Raw genomic sequence first — 19,728 nt, forward strand, 5'->3', positions numbered from 1 at the left:
ACTTTTTCACATCACAAGTCATGTGATCAACCGGATGATATTACTGGCAGAAAACATGAAGAAGACAGGAAGTGGTAGGATGGATCATGGTGCGGATCAGTTTTTTTTTTTTTTATGACTTGATGTGTGAACTTATTCATTTGTAATTTTAATTGATATTTAGTTGAAACAGAAATTGCGTAATTGTGTTTTTTTGACATTAATGGAATATGGACCAAGTTTTGTGCACATTTGTAATGAAAACACAGCTAATGTGCGATCACTGGCCAGATTCACTGACAGAAATCCTCAACCATCCATGACTAAAGAACAATATGCGTGTGTGTGTGTGTGTGTGTGCGCAGCCTCTCGGAGGAATATGCTGCCTGGCCTTTTTGATGTCACGGGTCACGCTCAGGATGAATGACATCCATTGAGCCCACACTGTGACATATGTGCTCTCGCCCACCTATCCTGGCCTGCCTCCTCCTCTCCATTCACACTGAACTCTGACGAGTTGAAGCATCGCTCAGCTCTGCCTGCGCCAGCTGCTGCGCATCCGAAATGCAACTCATCCAAGTGTCTAAGTCCGTTTGTGTTACTTGTAAGGAATGGGAAGAGGGAACTGCACCCTCTCCCTTCTCTCTACCAGAGCAAGATCTCTAAACAGAGAAAGTCTAATCTTTCATATCACAATAAATCCAGATTAGGATTGGAATCCAGCCACTTAATCTGGTTTATCCTCTAATCCTACTCTGGGTGTGTAACAGAGATGACCGGCAGTGGCTCTGTGAAAGACTGTAGTCCAGCTCTAAAAGTCCACCCTAATGCATGTTTGTGTTTATTCAGCATGATGAATGACCTGGTTGCATGAACTCAGAGGAAGCAGAGATGGATGGAGCGGGTCCCAGTCGCTGGCACCTCTGCTCTCTCAAACATCTCCATGAACCAGCAGATAAAGGCTGTCAGCAGCAGACCAACATGCTGCTGCAGATCAGCTGTTGGGCTGAGGAGACAATCTGGCTCCTCACAACCAGGTTGCAGCTCAGAGCAGTGCAGAAAGAAAATAAGTGACACTTTTTGTCTGTGGGACTATGACATGTATTCTGGTTTTTGTAGCTTCTTTGACATGGACAGATGTTTCTACTGGGTCGATCAGCTCAAAGAGTAGCTCTTATCTACTTCCATCAGATGTCGATGTGCCCCTAGTTGCCTACAGATCTGCTCATTGGTGTGTGACTTTGTGTGTGTGCTGACTGGAATAAAAGGCTTTTAGTGGTCAGTAGGAGTGGTCATGCAAACATACAATTATTGTTTGATTTGCAACACAAATCAGACCCTCACTTTTAATTGATTCAGTAAAATATTTTATGTAGCATATTTGACCAACTCTGTTGCTCCGGAGTATGCAGTAGAGCGGAGACACCTGCAGTGAATCCAGTCTGACAGAGAGGCAGATGTAGCAACAGCGCCCGGCTCCCTGGCCTTTACCACAGCATGGAGACGTAACTGTACAACAGCACGTTATTCAATCATCTGACTGGGTTTTAGGTTTTCCCACAGTTTAAGGCCCTCCAGCTTCCTGTGCTGTAACATTTACACATCTCTCCTTTGACACACCTGAACCAAATAATTAGGCCAATATCAGGACTTTATGCTGATGATTCAGCCCATTTATTTAGGTGCAAGGCACCAGGGATGCAGCCGTCTGTGAGGACTGGAGCTCCAGACCGTGCTGTAGATGTGCAGTAGTATTCAGATCCGGGCAGATCGCAGAGAACAGACTGTTCTGTAATGATTCATTCTTAGCCCTTCCTGGCTGCTCTCAGCTGTGTGTGGCTTTTGGGTCATAATATGTGACTGACACTGAGCTTTCTGACTCTGGACATAGTTTTGGATCTTGGATGAGATTTAATTAGGCCCTGCTCAGATCAAAGGTTCCCCTTACCAGATACAGCAAAACCTCTCCCAAACCAACCCAACTTGATTTCTGTGTCTCACTGTTAGTCTGGTTTACTGCAAAATCTCATTTCATAGAGATGATGGGACTGACCACTGGAGGGACCTTGGAGTCCATCAGCACACATTCAAATGAATTCCAGACTGTATTTATTTAGTTTTTCTCGCAGGAGAGGAACCTATTCATCCTCTTCTTAACCAAGAGGAACCTGGTTAGTTTTGGATGGTTTTCTTGGCTCTTCTTCCACCATCCACACTATCCACCTGATCAATGTAGGGTTACGTTTCCTGAGAGTTTGGCTGCTTTCTCCTGATTCTTCTGTTGGCAGCTTTGACCACAGAAACATGAAGCTCTTTGAAGATGATCTTGTTGCCCTTTCCTTTAACATGGATATCTAGAATCATCTCTCTGAGCTCCTCAAACACCACTAGTCATTGCTTTCTCCAGTCCGGTCTCAGAATGGTGCACACGGTAATACAAATGTACCTAGTGGAAGTTTGTTAACTCTGTAGTGACTCTGGGCGGGTCGATCAGTCAACCTACTTATTTCACAGCAAAATTTGGCGGTTACAGATTTCCAGACCTTTGTGGAGGCAGATGAGGTCAGTTTCTCAGCCCAGGGTTAAAGAATTCAGGGCTGATTTATCAGGTCATCACTACTTGAAACATGAATGTAACTGCAGCACTAATAGTTTCTTTAGGGTACCAACAAATTTGTCAATACTATTTTAAAACATCTTTGTAGAAGACAACAACAACAAAGATATTTCCTTTCACTATGGGTGTAATGGTTAACTCTATCACAAACTAAAGTCAGTCAGATTGGTTTTGTATGAATCGTTTTCTGTTTATTTCAAAGACTAAAAAGAGGACAAATACATTTATCCACGTCTATTTCATAGAACCTATAAGTATCAACACACAGATGTGAACAAGTCAGCATAAATGGGGGGTTTGGTTTGTGAAGATGTCATCGTCTGTAAAGAACAACTCAGTCCATCAGCCTCAACTCAGCGGCCCGTTGAATTTCTTTAAAATGCAAACTGGACACCGTTACAGCGGCTGTCTAAACAAATGTCCTGCTTAGAACGAAGATGCAGCTTGAACTCTGCAGTAATCCCATTTATCATTTGATTTTGGGAATCCACTGCTGCATCTCTATAATCCACAGTAATGCTGCCTGAAGGATTAACTGCTCTAACACCTGTCTGACTCCCCAAGTGGGATGAAGAAAGATGTTGACAAAAATCAGTGAAAGAAACGCAAGCGCAGCTGTTTGAGTTGAAACCAGATATTTACATACAGGCATATCCTTTTTGTCCCTCAGTGACATTAAATTAGACCATTTCCTCTTTCTTATGCCAGCCAGGATTACTAAAGCTAACAAAGATATTCTTTGTAGGTATCATCTTTCTTTCTTTGAAGTCTGTACACTTAGGTATGTGACTGAAGCAATTTAGCTAATCCCAGGAGATAATTTAATGTTGTTTAGCCTTTTGAAAGCAACACCTTGTATGAGTGACATCATGGAAGAATGAACCGAAATCAGAGCGATGTGGGAACCTCCATAAGTCAGGTTCAGGTTAACAGTCTCCAGATGCCTGATGGTAGCACATTCATCTGTTCAGTTGCAAGCCAGAGTGAATAAGTTGGGACTATTCAGTCATCATTATCCAATGAGACCAGTTCTGTGTCCCAGAGATCATCTCAGGACATCAGGTGGGAAGATAAAGGCAGTTTAAAATGTACTGAGGAGATCTGTATACAATTTTTAATTTAAAAAAGAAAATAAATCTTGCTATTGTGCCAGTTAGTTATTATAAATAAAGTTGCCCTGTTGACCTACAACAGGAGAAGTTTAGCTTGATTTAATGTAAGACAATATGTATAAGTAGCAAAGTTTTATTCAAGAACCCTGAGGTCTCCTTGGGAGCAGATGGCTTGATGTTTTTTTTTTTCTCAAAAAATGGTAATAAGTGCAAATGATGCTGGTTTATCTTCAAATAATGTCTGACTGTCCCTTTCCGTCTCCTCCCTGCAGAATGTGGAGCTCCCAGACTCGTTCACCCCAGAGCTCAAGGATCTGCTGGAGGGGTTGCTGCAAAGAGACGTGTCCAAGCGGCTTGGTTGCCAGGGCCGGGGGTATGACAAAAACCCAAATGAAATGTCTGTTCACATCAACGGCAGTATCTAGACAGACCCGGGGTGTCAAAATCTTTACGTTGCATGGGCCAAAGATCTTCAGCTCAGAAATACTGATGGGCCAGAAAATATCACATTGAAATCTAAAATCAACCAAAAAGTTGTTGTTTTTTCCCCCATTCAGCAATAACCTAAACATGAACCATGTTAATTAAACAAATATTCACAACTTTTTTTTATATAGGAACCAGATTGTAGAGCCACAATTTCAAATGTTTTCTTTGTTAAATTAAAGCCATTCAAGGACTCCGTAGAAAAAGACTGAAAAATATTTTCTGTTTTCAGCAATACAAACATGATCTAGGTCTGCTTTCATTTGCTGTGTCCAGCCAAGTTTCAATACATCAATTAACAGCAGATTTGGCTGCACCAAGGTGTGCGTAAGTCAATGAGTAGATGTAGTTACCATGGCAATAGAAGAAAACCAGACAGCTTGGAAAAGATGATCACTTTGTGTTGCATCATTTGTAAGTAGATTTCAGTCATGAATGGCTGTTTACATTGTATCTAAGTGATTAATCTTTGATATAACTTATCAAAGATAAATCAAAGATGTGATAAAATATTAACCAAACAGTGAAGGGTGTACTCCCTTTTGTGGAACGCTGAGATGAGTAGATGAGTCGTGGTGCACTGAGTGATCTGATGGGTGAAGTCAGTGCTGTCATTTTACATCAGGGCCTTTTACAGACTGGATGAAGCTGTCACAGACCAGCAATGTGGGCAACACTGCCACCTTGTGCTGAAGTGAGGCATCTGTTGTGTCTCCCTTTTAGAGCGCTAGAGGTGAAGGAGCATCAGTTTTTCAAAGGCATCGACTGGCAGCAGGTGTACCTGCAGAAGGTGAGTGAGCTCCGTCACGTTTCTGATGAGACCGAGGTTCATTCCCACTAAATATATGTGCGCTTTATGATTCTGGGTATTTTGTCCAGACAGAATGTGTATCTAGGCCAGAGTTGTCCAAACTTTATACTCTGTGGGCCAAACTTGCAAAGTTGAAAGCACTTTTTCCTAAAAATAATCATAATTAAAAAATAAAAAAAAACTTAGCAACAAATAGAAAAACTTTTTTTTGAAAACCTTTGGCATATTTAGCTAAGTTTGAGTTAAAAGTTGCTGGATTTGGTGACTTTATTATAATTTTCAGGGTTTTTTTTGTTTTTGCTTTCATTTTGATAAAAGAAAATACATTTAGTACCTAACACTCTATTTAAGAACATATAAATTAAGCCAAGTTTATTTGTATAGCACATTTCAGCAACAAAGCAGTTCAAAATGCTTTACACCATTAAAAACACCATGTAGTAACCAGGTATGAAATAAGCAGCTAACATAACTTTCTGTCAAACGTCATCAAGCAAATTCACATCAAATATACTGATCAGTTATTATGAATCCAAGGTGGGGTTTAGGTCTTATTTAAACAGACTCATTGTTCCGGCAGTTTTTTGTTTTTTTGAAGTTTGCTCCAGATTGGAGGATCAGAAGAACTGAATGCTGCTTCTGCTTTACTAATCACTGATTACCTTCCAAAATGATGGAGCATGTCTATCTGCATCAGGTCCGTTCGGTTTTCAGGGAGTCGCACTAAATTATCTCAACTCTTATGTTCTGTGTTTGTAGCTAAGATCTGGTTAGGTGGTTGTTTCTATGGTTACCACAGCACTACAGAGTTGTGGCCTTGTTGCTCTCTGTTTCTTTCTTAGCGTTATGTGATTGTTTCAGCTGACAGTCGCCCCTCTGTTCTCCGCCCTGCAGTACCCCCCTCCTTTAATCCCGCCCAGGGGAGAGGTGAACGCCGCGGACGCTTTTGACATCGGCTCGTTTGATGAGGAGGACACCAAGGGCATCAAGGTAAAACAACTCCTGGAGCAGCCGCACGCCTCATTTCTAATCCTCTTATCTTCCACTGCAGCTGCTGACGGGTCTTTGAGTGTCCCATCGTCGGACACAGCTTTTACATTTTAGAATCCCCTCCTCTTAGCTTCACCTGAAGCAAATAGATTGGAGAAAAACAGCCACTGCTACATGCAATGGTCTCTGACATCTAAGAGTTCTCAATTAACTGGCGGAGTAAAGAGTTTATTCATTAGCGAGGTCAAACTTTTGTTGTGCATTTGATAATTTTTAAATTCTCCAAATGAAAGACAACATATTTTTTAAGCAAAGACGAGTTCAACTCCATAATAAATACTGACTGAATGATTTAATATGATGCATTTTTTATATTTGTAAACATGTCATTAGCTCAATCACTCAGTCAAGTTTATTTGTATAGAACATTTCAGAAACAAGGCAGTTTAAAGTAGTTTACATCATAAAAACATATAAAAACAACATACAGTCATCAATTGAGAAACCATTAGCAGACATTGCATATTGTCGAGTGCCATCATAAATAAAACAGTGGTGATGACCTTTAATGCTAAATCAGCAGGAAGTAAATCAGGTTTTTGTCCCTGCTAACCAAGCAAACCTACAAAGTTAAACACATAACTGTTAAAGACCAAGCTAGGCGCTAGAGGAAAGCAGCTGGATTCAGAGTCTGATGAATTGCTTGGCCCAGGCAGAGTCTCTGCTCTTTGTCTTTTTGTCCTGTTGTCATGGTGACATTGCTGCTCTGTCTTCTGTCTGCCTCCCTGCAGCTGCTGGACAGCGACCAGGAGCTGTACAAGAACTTCCCTCTGGTCATATCGGAGCGCTGGCAGCAGGAGGTGGCTGAGACGGTGTACGAGGCCGTCAACCTGGACACGGACAAGATAGAGGCTCGCAAGAGGGCCAAGAACAAGCAGCTGGGCCACGAGGAGGGTAAGACCGCCGGCCCGAAATCAGGCCCGTCACCATGACGATAAACTGTCCCAGAAATGATTGCGGTAAAGGATAATGTTGCTGTTTTCAAACCATTTTCAAGTAACATAAAGTTAATGATAAAATAATGCAAATACATCTTCTCAAAGATGAATAAACTTTATTTTCTAACAAATGTTTAACTCTAAAACTGGAAGACATTTTATAGATCCAAAACAAATGAACGATAAAAATGAATTATGACGTCTCTGTAAACTAAGGGGCCAGTTGAGGCCAAAGCATCAGACTGAAAACATTTATCATCCAGTTTTAGGTAGATAAGAGAGGCTCAGTCATGCAAATGGAAATTATTGAATTCATTTTAATTTATAATGTGATTAATTTATCTATTGCTTATTGTGACAGGCTTATCCAGAACACTTTGTGTTACCTTCTAACTGTGTGTGTGTGTGTGTGTGTGTGTGTGTGTGTGTGTGTGTGTGTGTGTGTGTGTGTGTGTGTGTGTGTGTGTGTGTGTGCGTGTGTGCGTGTGTGCGCAGACTATGCTTTTGGGAAGGACTGCATAATGCACGGCTACATGCTGAAGCTGGGCAACCCGTTCCTCACCCAGTGGCAGCGCCGCTACTTCTACCTGTTCCCCAACCGGGTGGAGTGGAGAGGAGAGGGCGAGTCGCGGGTAAGTGTGCAGTCACATCTCACTTCACGTTCCCACCATCTGTCTGTTCCGTCTCTCTCTATGTGTGTGTGTGTGTGTGTGTGTGTGAGAATCTCGTTCGTCTCTCTGCTTGTTTGTCCCGTCTCATCTCTGAAGGAAAAGTGGCTAAAGACTTTAAAAATGGTAAAAGACAGGGTGAGTGTCTCTGCTGTCTGCTTCACCTCCCTGCTCTCCACCTAGCAGTACATGTTTCCTCCTCTTCCTCCTGCTGCAGCTAGATGAAGAGCAGCCTTCCCTTAGTGCTGCCCAGGAGCTCACTCTTCCCTTTACACAGCCTGTGGTGTCCCTAGACCAGTACTAAGAGAAATCCTCAATACCAGTTTTGATTAGGGCTGAAACATTTAATCAGCTTTGTTGTAATTAATCTGTTATTGACATAATCGGTGATCGGCTAGAAAACTGTAGTCGGTGCGCTCTGTTTAAAATCTTAATGTTTCATTAGAACCATGGATCCAACAGAATGTAAGGAGCTGGTTTGAGGCGAGGCATTCAGGAACCAATCGGCACAGGCATCAAAAAATGGCTGACGCTTCGTGTTACCTCATGTGTTACTCATCGACTTTTGTTCACAGCAAAACCTGCTGACCATGGAGCAGATCGTGTCGGTGGAAGAGACGCAGGTTAAAGACAAGAAGTGCATCCTGCTGCGCGTCAAGGGAGGGAAGCAGTTTGTCCTGCAGTGTGAGGTGGGTGGCTTCCTCGTTCCGTCCGTTCCAGCCAGTGACGCTTTGAGCCCTGCTGACCTGTTCCGTTGCGTTTCCCTCAGAGCGACCCAGAGTTAGTGCAGTGGAAGAAGGAGCTGAACGAGGCGTTCACAGAGGCCCAGAAGCTGCTGCGCCGCGCGCCCAAGGTGATCGGGAAAGGCCGAGCCGCTGTGGTGGAGCTCTCCAAACCGCCGCTCACACACCGCAACAGCAACGGCCTGTGAATAAAAGGAGCACATACCTTTCTATATCTATACACACACACACACTCACACACACTCACGCAAACATGTAGACACATACACTCTGCGCACCACGTCATTTCTGCAAGACATCAGCCCCAACTTCATGGCGACGCCTCACAGTGTGTGTGGACCTGCCGGCCCCTTACCCACACACTCACACCCACATGCACACGCACACACACACGCACACACACACACACACACACACACACACCATCAGAGGAGGTTCACCGGTTTCTTTTCCGTTTCATCCACGGGACTCTGCCAGTCATGGAGAGGACAGGCGGGGTGGACTGGAGGAGAGCAGAACCCTCTGCATGGATGTGACGAGGATTTGTCGAACCAGTTCTCCACCTTCCCCGGCTCTCCTTCATCCCCCCGCACCTTCAAGGTCACCCCTCCTCACTTAAACCGGATCTCTTGCAAGAATCTGAAAAATGACTGCGAAACGAAATGGAGTTTCAAGCGTCAGATACAGCAGGAGGTCCAATCAGAGAGAATTCCTCTTTCCGAGGCGATGCAGAAGGGGCGGGGCTACTGCGGGGAATGTAAAAACAAATCTGCTGCTTGACTGTATCCTGTTCCCCCCGTTCCTCTTACCACCAACCCCTCCTCTCAGTTACTGAAGTGTGCAAAGTGCCAACATGGATATTTTACTTGAGTCACCTGTGTGGCCGGTGGGAGCCCCCCGTCCCTCCGGACCCTCTCCGGGTGTTTGTTGGCGGCCGATTTATCATTCCAGTCCTGAAAAACAAGAGGACCAACAGACTCTTTTCAGATTGGCTCCTGTTTCCAGCCAGTTTCCATGGCGACCGAGATTCCATTGGCTGTCAAACAGCAACGGGTTGCCATGGGAACTGTGAAGACCAATGTACCTGAGGATGGGTAGCCGTGGACGATGACGTGTGTTAGGCTTGCAGGGGGGGCGGGGCATGTTCAGTGTATATAAACAACCCTTTCTCTGTGCATCCCATGTTTTGATCCAGTGTGTTTGCATTGTCGGAGGACCTCTCTGTCTGCCTGTCCAAAAACCTCGCAAGGCTTTACCCCAACACAGGAGGACGGGGATGTTCTCTCTCTTTCTGCAGAGTGTGTGAGGGCGTAAGGTGTGTGTAGAAGAGCAGGTGTTGGTGCTGCGTTACCTCTGCTGGGCTGTTTCCAGATGAAGCCACACACATTCTTGTGGCTTTGCAGGTTCAGCGTGTGATCGTCGTCAGAGTGAGCACAAGTTAGACGAGGACGAGCTGAAGCTGAGAGAAAGTTTTACAAATAACCTTTTATTTTTCTGGCTTTTGCTCTTTGACCACCGAAGGCGCCTGGAGGACCAATCCCAACCTGCCAATAACAACATATCCAGCTCTCAAATATAGTCATATTAGGTTCAAGATTTTTAGCAATATTTTTGGTAAAGCTACATATTCCCTTTTTTGTTTTGGTTTCCACAGTGGTATAAAAGTTTCAGTTTTAAGGTATTTGTAATTGGTTTAGAAAATATCAGTCCAGGTTTGGCAAAACCGCTATAGAAGTGAAAATGCTCCCTTTCCTGATTTTCACAAACAGAATAAAGGTTTCAGAAATCACATGGTGTAGAATTATCATGTTTAGGTTCAGCCCAAGTATTGGACAAAGAAAAAGAAGTCAGACGCAATCCAGGCTACCTTAAAAAAACTGAAATAGCCATCTGTAAGAAGCATTAACATCTAATAGTGCTAGTAATGCTAAATTTACCAACATTAGCCGCTAATGACGCTTGCAACTGATTATGCTAACTTTAACAACATTAGCCATTAATATTTCTTGAGGTGTCTGATGCTATCTCGAGCAATATTAGGAGCTAATGACACTCACCAACAATAATGCTAACTTTAACATTAGCCACTAATGCTAATGAATTATTAGCTGCTTGTGACTAATAATTCTAACTTTAACAATGTTAGCCCGCAATGTTGCTTGCGGTTAATGATGCTAACTTTTCCAACTTTAGCAGTTAATGATGCTTGTAGCTAATAATGCTAACTTTAGCATTTTCAGCTCCTAACTTTACTCCCTTTAGCATCATTAGCAGCTAGCGGTTTTCCAGTTGCAGTTTTCTATTGAATTTCCAAAAGGCTTCCACATAAGCTATTTAAAAGTGCTGCCAGCCTCTATAGTTCTGACAGCGAGCCAAAAAAACTTTCTTAGCCAACTCTCTGTCAACACACGGCCACTCAAGTACTACTTCCTTTCTCACTACAAAATAAGAGTCTCCAACATAGCAGGGTCTCATGTTTTGCTTAAATGAGGAATATTCTGTTTTGACCAAATCTCGTGGCCAAAAGTCTGAATTTTTTTTCCAGTAATTGAAAGCACACATTCATTCTGCTAATCCACTTGAGAGATAACACTCTTCCGTGTAGAAGTTGTTACACACCTGGTCAGTAACATAAACGTTATGCTGCTTTGTTGACTTGTTCAGTTTGTTTGTGCAAACCAACTGACTGAAGTAGAGCCTTTTCTCAGGTCCAACTGGGACAAAGTCAAAGTTAGACTTTTCACATTTCTGTCTGTAATTTTCATCCTCTGTATTCCACTTAAAAACATTCAATGTTTGAAAATGTTCACCTAATTTCGTTCCATTTTAATATGCATCAGCTGCATGTCCTAATTATATATAAAGCACAGGGAATCTTTTTCTTTCTGAAATGCTGCACGCCGTTTTTAAAAGCTCCTTCAGTTTGACTTTATTGTTGCCATATCTGGAGCAAAGGTGAGAGACGAAGCTAACTCAGCTCATCCAGTCAGCTTTACATCATGTCACGTTTAAGACAGAAAGACGAACACATCAGCTGTCTGTTCAGCTCCCGTTCATTAGTGTTTTGTGTTTTTCATGACCCGGTTCGGTCGGGGCTGAAACATGTCGAGCACCGGGGCGTTTACGGGACGGGTTGTTGCACAGTCGCAGTGTTACAGGATGTGCAACGGAAGGAGAAATCTATTGTAATTTCAGGGTTTTTATTTTTTTATGCAGTACAATGTCCTTGTTGCAGAACTGAAATGCAAACAGCTTCAGTAGAAAAAAGGGTTGATTTGGGTAAATTGCTTTTTTTTCCCCCTCTTTTGTTGATAACCTTTTTTTTCTTGTCAGGGGGAAATCTTATCATGTTGTAGAGATTTTTGCCACCTCTTAAGGTGTCTTTTATTTTTATAAACCAAAATGGTTTTTATTGTTTTCATTGAAAGTTATGTTATTGCACCTTTTTAGCCCAATGTGTTACTTACCGGTTGTTAAATGTGCCAAATAACTTTTTATGTTTAAATTTTTGTTGTTGTTGAAATGAACGAGTGGAACTAACCGGAAGTTGGACGTTTGCTTCTCGTCACGGACGCGTCAGCAGCCAAAACGATTGAAAATCCACTCTCACAGACTTTTTAAGGAGGAGGTTTTGTTGGAAGGGTACAAAACTGTGACCAAACGTTTCTCCACTGGTGTTTGTGTGTGTGTGTGTGTGTGTGTGTGTGTGTGTGTGTGTTTGGGTTGCTGCGGGGGATTCTGAAAACACACACCACCCGGTTCCGTGTACTTGTTCCTGAAAGTTTTTCTCTCTCTCTCCTCCACACTGTGTGTAAGTCGTGAGTATTGGGAGATACGTGAGCCTCATTAACGCCTCGTATCGCCATCCGGTGGACGTTTTACTTTCTTTCTACGTCACTCACAGATTTCTCTCCCTCGGACACACGCTCAACACAATTTTAAAAAAGGACAGCATATAGGAAAAAATATATATAGTATATAAATATATGTGTATATGAAATGACAAAACGCTCTAGGTTTATTTAAAAGATTTAATGTAGAAAACAAAATGAACTTGTCGAGGGGAGGTCGGGGATGTTGATGTGAGTATAATTGTTTGTGGTGATGACTTCAGCTTGAATCTTGCACATAAAAAGACTTATTAGAGATAACATCTGCGAGTTCCAGATGATTATTTTTGTTCAGACACCAGACTCTGTGCTTTTTTTCATATTTATTGTGTGCATGGGGAGCCGGGAGCCGGCGTCTCTCCTCCACACGTCGGAGCTTTTCGGCCGAGGGCTTACTGTAGAAAACCCCTCCAGTTTACACCCGTCTGAAACTCTTCTCGTTTTCACACGCCACAAACACAAATACTACTGCTTTTGGGTTATTCAAATTAAGGTAAAAGAAGAAAAAAAATACTATCTGATGATGATATTATTCAGTGAATATTCTAAAGTTTATTTTATTTCAACGATTCTTTTGTTTTTGAGATAGAAAGTTGCGTGTTGGACTGCTTGTAAGAACAGTTCAAGAATAAAAACGACTTTTTCTGTGTTGCCTCTTGTCATGTTGCATTTATTTTATATTTGACTCATTAATTCAAAGGTCTTTGTATCTCTTCCTCATGGTCGCCATGCCTACTAATCAACAAAAGTGTATTTCATATATTGGTGTCCTCTCAGGGAGGCCTGGTCAAACAGCACGGTGGGTCGGGTTGCCTTGTAGTGTCGGTGGCAGATTTGCTCTCCAAGAGGTGGAAATTTTAACTTGATCTCAAATTTATAAAAAAAAAACTGAAGCTGGTATATACAATCAAAACACAGAGAATTATATATTCCAAGTGTGTGTTTATGTAATTTTGAAGATTGTGTTTGACAACTAATGAAAAGTACATCAAACATAATTAAAGGGGCAGTGTTGTGTGTTTTCCAGGCACTTGGCTCCATTTTGTAGCACAATGAAATAACTGTTGCTTTCAGTTGTTTATAAAAAAATGCATAATCAAATATGGCTTAAAAGAAATTTGACTTCCTGATTTAATGCCTTGAAATTGGGCCTCTCTCTCTTTAAGGAACTTCTGCTCTTTCTGAAACTCCAGCTTCAGGATGACATCACAACATGGCTCCTCTATTAACCCTTTAACGTTTTTACCAGTGTTGCTCTTAGACGCATCTTCTATAATGAGCTCAGCTGATGTGCAGTTCCACCAGGTGTTTGCTGATTGCTGCTGGCTAGTCTGAAGGAGCTGAGTGGAGGAGCGTCGTCCTCAAAGGCAGAGCTAGGGTCCACCCAGGTGTTTTGCACCGCTGAATGGTTGCCACGGGAGACTCAAGAACTTCTCAAACATGCGTGAAGAAATTAAAGCAATACTCCAGGTATGTTTTTAATGAGGGAATTGTTTTAAAATATGATATAACGTTTCATAATACTGCCCCTTTAAAGAACTTTTTATTCCAGATTATGGACCGGCTAAAAAAGAATATCCATGTACCAAAACCTCAATACTTTGTGACTGAAGTACTTGATCTGGGCGTGGCTAGAAGGTGACTGACCCAGGTTGCTTTGATGCTGGCATTAAGCTCGGCTGCTTGGTTTCCTGTGTGCCTCAGCTTTCCTTTAGGACATTCAGATCAGTTTGGAAAGCAATCAATCACGGTTCAATCAATTTCCAGAGCTGGATAAGAGTGGTAATCACGGTTCAGTTGAACCGTGATTACCACTCTTACCACTGGATAAGAGTGGTAAAGGAAAATGAAGTATGAAAAACATATATGTTTCCCCCACTTTTCTCAGTAGATTCTGCTTGATTGGGGACCAAAATTGTAACATTTTGTTACATTTCCAGCTGCTCTGGTTAGCGTTCACATTGCACTGTGTTAAACAATCCAAACTATTGAAAAACTTGTTTCTCTCCTCTCCTGTGGTGGCGCTGCACCAAAAACCACTAAAGAAAACGACACAAAAACCTCTGAGCAAAACTTCCTTCTTCATGAAATGTAAACAAAGCATGGAGTGACGTTGGATTATAGTTGTAGGATTGCTTGATTATCTTTAATAAAAGATCATCACTACTTTCTAGCTCCAACACGTTTGTTTTGGCTGAATCTACCCAGAATGCCCTGCGCTGTCCACTTCCTGAACTTGTTTTATCATTTCATTTCCAAAAAGCGGTCTCCGTCCGCTTGGCATTCACATAAGCATTTGAATCACACCAGATCCCCTTAAACCGAACCAAGACTGAAGTTTTTATGCAGGGAAGAGTTCACTGTTGTTTAGTTAGATTACACATTCACACCTCCACATCGAACCAGACTTTCTAAATAAACGGGTTGGAGGCAGATTAAAGCAGACTCAACAGGGGTGGTGTGAGTTCACCCTAAAACAGCTATATTTCTGACTTCTTGTTGCAGCTAGCTGTGCTGCAGTGCTAACAATAGGGTGTGCTTAGTTTGCTTGTCTGGTAAAATAGTCTTACAACAAGCAACAGGATCTCTGTCAGTGGGAGACTACAAATCACACACAACTCAACAGTCAACCGCAAAGCCAAAAGGCTTCTCTCTGTTCTTAAATCTGTTTGGTGAACAAATAATAAATCACAAAGGGGAGCAAACGTTTCCCTCCTGGAAGCCGGGCAGGTCACAGCAAACATGTTGGAAACATTAACAGCAGAGAAAATAGCGACTCGTATGAAAGTCGGTGATAACCAGTTCGACCGGCTCCTGTTGTAATAACTGATCAGTGTTTTTTTTTCTACTTGTTTTGTCTCCTCCTCCCAGAAATCAACAGGCTCCTCCCCTTCATTCCTTCCCCCTCCCCCACCTGTAGCTGTCAGTCACAGCAGACAGTTAATGAGTTGCAGATCTGCACATGTGCGGTCGTGTCCTGTCAGGGATCCGCCGGGCGGCCATCATTCCCCTCCCATCAGGTGACCTGTCAGCCTCTGTCACATCATTTAGCAGAACTCACAGGTTCCGTCTCTAAAGCCGCTCAGGCAGGATGGAGGGGAGGGGTTGATATTAACTTTTTGTGTGGTTGATTGGTCATATTTTCTTTGATCTCCTCACCTAAGACTCAAAGTGTTTCAATAATTGATGCAGACAATAAAAAGTGACTTTTCTAGGCAGTTTGTCTCCCTAAATCGTGTTTTCCTGAGGATCCATGTCAGCCAGTTGTCCAAACAGGGTTGTATCCCCTTCCTCCACCCGCCCAGCGCCTGCTGATATTTATAGAGTGTCCTGCCAGCCGTTATGTGCTGCTTCTTTAAGTGTGTGTGTGTGTGTGTGTGTTACTCTATTTCTGGTCCTATTGCTACATGCCCCCCTCGTTCAGTCATACCCAGTGTAAGTCTGTGGTGGTGTCTGTGTGACAGCAGGACGTTTTTATTTGGCCCTCCCCGGATCCACCGCCGGCCTTCTGGATCTCTAAGAAGCTTCTTCAGAAGGTCTCCAGCCCCGTGTTCCCTCTGCCTGCCTGGTGTTCACACACAACTGGAGGTAAAGAAATGTTTGAGTTTTATGGAAAGAAAGAGAGATAGACGTTAGAACCCGGGACTGGAATTTTCCTCCTGGAGTCGATTCGGAGCGTGGTTCTGGGGTCAACTGGTGCGGCCCTCTCTCAGGGTGTGAGAAACAAACTGACTGCAGCCACTAGATTTGGATTTGAAATAGTAAATAATAAATAAGAATGAAAGCTTCCAGATCAGGGGTCTGCAGCCCTCGGCTCCGGAGCCACAAGTGGCTCTTTGGATCTTCCACTATGACTGTTAGTAACTTTGGCTTAAAAAAAAAAACAGCTAATATTTTAACTTTAGTTTTTACTGACAAACGTAGGTTTTTAGTTTTGCAGTTTACACATGTAATATTTGCACTGAATGTCTACAAAGAATGACACTAAAAGAGCCAGAGATACGTTTCTAGATCTGATTTTTACGTAAAGGGTCATTGGAAGTAGAAAAGAAAAAATAGAGTACGTTTCTGCCAAAAAAAAGCTTCTAGAAAAAAGAACATTTCTGAGTGACAAAAGACAAGAATGTAACATTTTTGACTCTTCAAAATTTCCTTGTTTTTTCAAGAAAGTTTTTAAAATTAATCTCAAAATTTCACACAAATTTCACATTTTGGAACTCAGACATTTGATTTTTTTTTTTTTTTTTTTTTTTTTAAGTACTCCCTCGCCTTAATGCGCCCTCTAATGAGCCTCCATAGGTTTCCTCTTCATTAGGTTGGAATCTAAGTGGTTTCTTTTAATTCATCACATTTTCTATCCCACTGAAAAAAAGATTCATCATTTCTTTTGGCTAAAGTTTGTCTTTATCTTTATTTTAAATCCTAATAGAAATAGCAGCTCTTTAAAATGACAAAAATGACCTATAGTATATATTTATCTAAAAGCCGTCTTGTCAAAAAGACGGATCTAGGTGAGTTTTTTGGCCGTCCTGACAGTAACAGTGTCTCTCCTGGTCCCGATGGTTTGGTTGGAAATACTGAGATTTACTGCTGAGTTGCATAAACTAGTCATTCATTCACTGGTTCATAATTAACTCACAGCTCAGTAAGCAACTTTGATTTAGAAACTGAACATGTTTATTTCAATTTCATTCAAAAATACTTTATTTATCCCAAAGGGAAATAAAATATTGTCAAAAAATTCACGAGTTCTTGTGGATGGTCATGCTGTGTTCAGGAAGGCTGTCCAGTAGCAGTCAGTATTGCAATGCACCTGAAGAGGCCTCTGACTGAAGACACTGTCATGTAGCAGCATGACTGTTTTCCATGACTGTCTTGACATGCGAGCAGCTCAGTGTCTGGGCAGCTAAGACACGTTTTCACATGACTCCATCATAGCTAGCATTGCTAATCCACCTCTTCTGTTTGTGCCTCTGATATGTTAAAATGGGAGTTTCTGAGCAGAGTGAAAACACTGCAGCAGCTCAGTGGAAGTTTTCCAGTTAGCCATCTTGAAAATGTTTGAAAGCGACTTTAACACTTTTTTGTGACTTCAACAGTTTTTGATTTATTTATTTATTTAGTTTTTCTTGTTATTTTATCTCATATCACTAAGGGAAGCTGCAGAAGAGCAAAGCATTTTATGCGTTTCAGACTTTTTTTAGTTTTTTTATATATAAAATTAAATATTTTAAATTCATCTTAAGAGTCTTCAGTGACTCTTTTGCTTTTTCTTGCTCATTGTAGCCATGTTAGCCTTGTAGCATGGAGCCTCTTCATGTGAACTGAACTCTGTAAGTCATCAGATTGTTCTCAGACTGTTTGCTAGTAGCCGCTCTCCGTCCTGTAGAACGCTCAGTGTTCTGGATCAGAAGCAGCTCCACACATGGACCAGCGTGTCGCCAAGCTACGCTGCTGCTCTCAGCTTCTCTTTTCTGGACAGATAACTTGATAACTTGAGTGAAAATTTATCAGAGAAAATATCTTTTCTGACTTTTCCTGCCTGCAGAACTCGTCTCTCCTCCTGGATGTTTGTTTCTCAGACAGAAGCGGCTCCTTTGCTGCTCCTTGTGTCGCTAAGAGCAGCGACACAAGGCTTTGTTCTCTTCCAAACACCTGATTGATTGTGAGACTTCCTACATTACTTGACATTATGAAGAACTAAATGGATTTTTTGTGGATTTTTCAGTTTGATCATGATCGATTGATTGATTTTGGTCATGGAAAAACTGGAAGGAAAGCTCAGAGAAACAGAAAAAGACAAAGCAAAAAGAAGTTGCAACGTAATTTAGCAAAAAAAAAAAAAAAAAAGGAGTCTTAGAATCAGGATGAGAAAATGGTTTCTTCAAAAAAAAAAAAGAGACTGAAAGTGACTGAAACCTCTCAGCCACATCAAACCTGAATCCCTGTGATGGGTTTGTTTGTTTGCACATCTTACCTCCTTTTTTAACTGCTTCTTCCCACTGATAGGTTGTCTCACACACACACCACCACTGGCTGACCTCACCGTGACCCCTCCTCCCCACGACCACCGCCACACCCCCCCGAGCCCCGCCCTCCTCCTCGGAGCAACTATGGCGTTGTCTTCCCGCTTAAAGCTGTGGGAGCAGAAGGGAGGTGCAGGAGGGCTGCATGCTGTGTTGATTCTAGTCCCTCCCTATGTGTGTGTGGATGTGTGTGTGTGATGAAGTGTTGATTACACAGTCAGTGGCAGCCTGTGTTCTGATCCTGAGTCACTGTGGCATGTCATTGTGCAGTTCCAGTGTTTTAGTCATCCTGCATGTATCAGATGGTCATTTATAGCGTCTTAGCTCTGCTCAGCAACATGTGGGGGACAGGAAGTGGGTCTCTGGCTGCTTCAGCCATGAAAACACACAGTAAAGGTTATTTAACGCCCAAGCTGGAGGTTTTCCTTGGTGAAGACCTGGAGCATAGAGTCGGGCTAACGACTACAGAGAAACTGTCAGGAGGGTTTGACCAGGCGCTCAGGGTTGCCAGATCTGACTGACAGTTTCCAGCCCAACAAAGAGTAGAACCCGACCAACTCCACAAGACCCAACCCAGACCTCAAGCTTCAGTAGAGCTCATGTTATCCAGACATTCACCTTTTTAATCATTGTAACATTGTTTTTAAATGTGAATCTGCATCAACTGCCTGAACTGGCAAACTAAATTTAGGCTGTACTTAAACTGCCAGCCTAGAATCATACCAAGGGCCGCAAATGGCCCCTGCGCCTCACTTTAGACACCCCTGTTCTATATATTACCTATATTTTTTAGATTAAGTTAAGTTAAAAAAATGTTCTAGATCTATTTTGTCTTTATTTCAATACTGGAAACGTAATGTAAAAATAAGATTTTAAAAAAAGCATAATTTCCCTCAAATCAAACCCTGATATGGACGATAATGAATCAAGCCTCTTTTTGCAAAAGTTTTATGTTCTTCTTTATTTTAAACCATGAAAAAGGTGGGAAAATCCTTCTATTTAATGATTAAAACAAAATTTCAGTAGCAGATCTTTTTCTTTTTCAAAAATGGTATTTAAGGCAACTTGAAACAAGTTTGATTTGCTGATTCCTGTTAGATAAATACCGTCATATTTATATTTTAAATTTTCTTGTGTTAAATGTAATACTTACAAATACTTCATAATGTTACCCTTAATTGTGTGGAAGATATTTAAACGCAGCAAATTTGATAGACTGTGGAAAACTATTCATGTATCAGTGATTCATCAGTGCTATGAATAAAACTGATCAGTCTCAACATCTATTGATGATCAAACTGCAGGATGAAGAACATTAATCAGGGAGCTTATTACACATTTTCATTTTTGGAACAATAAAACTGTCTATTATGCCTAAATATATTTATTTACAATCAAGTTGATTACA

General features: G+C 41.8%; 2 protein-coding genes across 2 annotated transcripts in view; both read left to right on the plus strand.

The window, feature by feature from the left end:
• grk3 (G protein-coupled receptor kinase 3) overlaps positions 1 to 12,945 on the plus strand; it is a 74,132-nt gene extending 61,187 nt beyond the window's left edge. The window contains exons 15-21 of the mRNA XM_088010731.1: positions 3,981 to 4,081; positions 4,918 to 4,984; positions 5,900 to 5,995; positions 6,787 to 6,949; positions 7,489 to 7,625; positions 8,237 to 8,350; positions 8,431 to 12,945. Of these exons, the coding sequence (XP_087866857.1) occupies positions 3,981 to 4,081; positions 4,918 to 4,984; positions 5,900 to 5,995; positions 6,787 to 6,949; positions 7,489 to 7,625; positions 8,237 to 8,350; positions 8,431 to 8,592 (840 nt within the window). The 3' untranslated portion in view covers positions 8,593 to 12,945. The remainder of the gene's footprint in view (positions 1 to 3,980; positions 4,082 to 4,917; positions 4,985 to 5,899; positions 5,996 to 6,786; positions 6,950 to 7,488; positions 7,626 to 8,236; positions 8,351 to 8,430) is intronic.
• A 5,358-nt stretch (positions 12,946 to 18,303) lies between these two features.
• The window catches only part of myo18b (myosin XVIIIB), a 45,588-nt gene continuing 44,163 nt past the window's right edge, over positions 18,304 to 19,728 (plus strand). The window contains exon 1 of the mRNA XM_088010732.1: positions 18,304 to 18,452. Coding sequence (XP_087866858.1) covers positions 18,408 to 18,452 — 45 coding nt within the window. The 5' untranslated portion in view covers positions 18,304 to 18,407. The remainder of the gene's footprint in view (positions 18,453 to 19,728) is intronic.

The sequence above is a fragment of the Poecilia mexicana genome, unplaced genomic scaffold, assembly GCF_051168715.1.
Source record: "Poecilia mexicana isolate PSO_F unplaced genomic scaffold, ASM5116871v1 scaffold_12, whole genome shotgun sequence".
Taxonomy (NCBI): domain Eukaryota; kingdom Metazoa; phylum Chordata; class Actinopteri; order Cyprinodontiformes; family Poeciliidae; genus Poecilia; species Poecilia mexicana.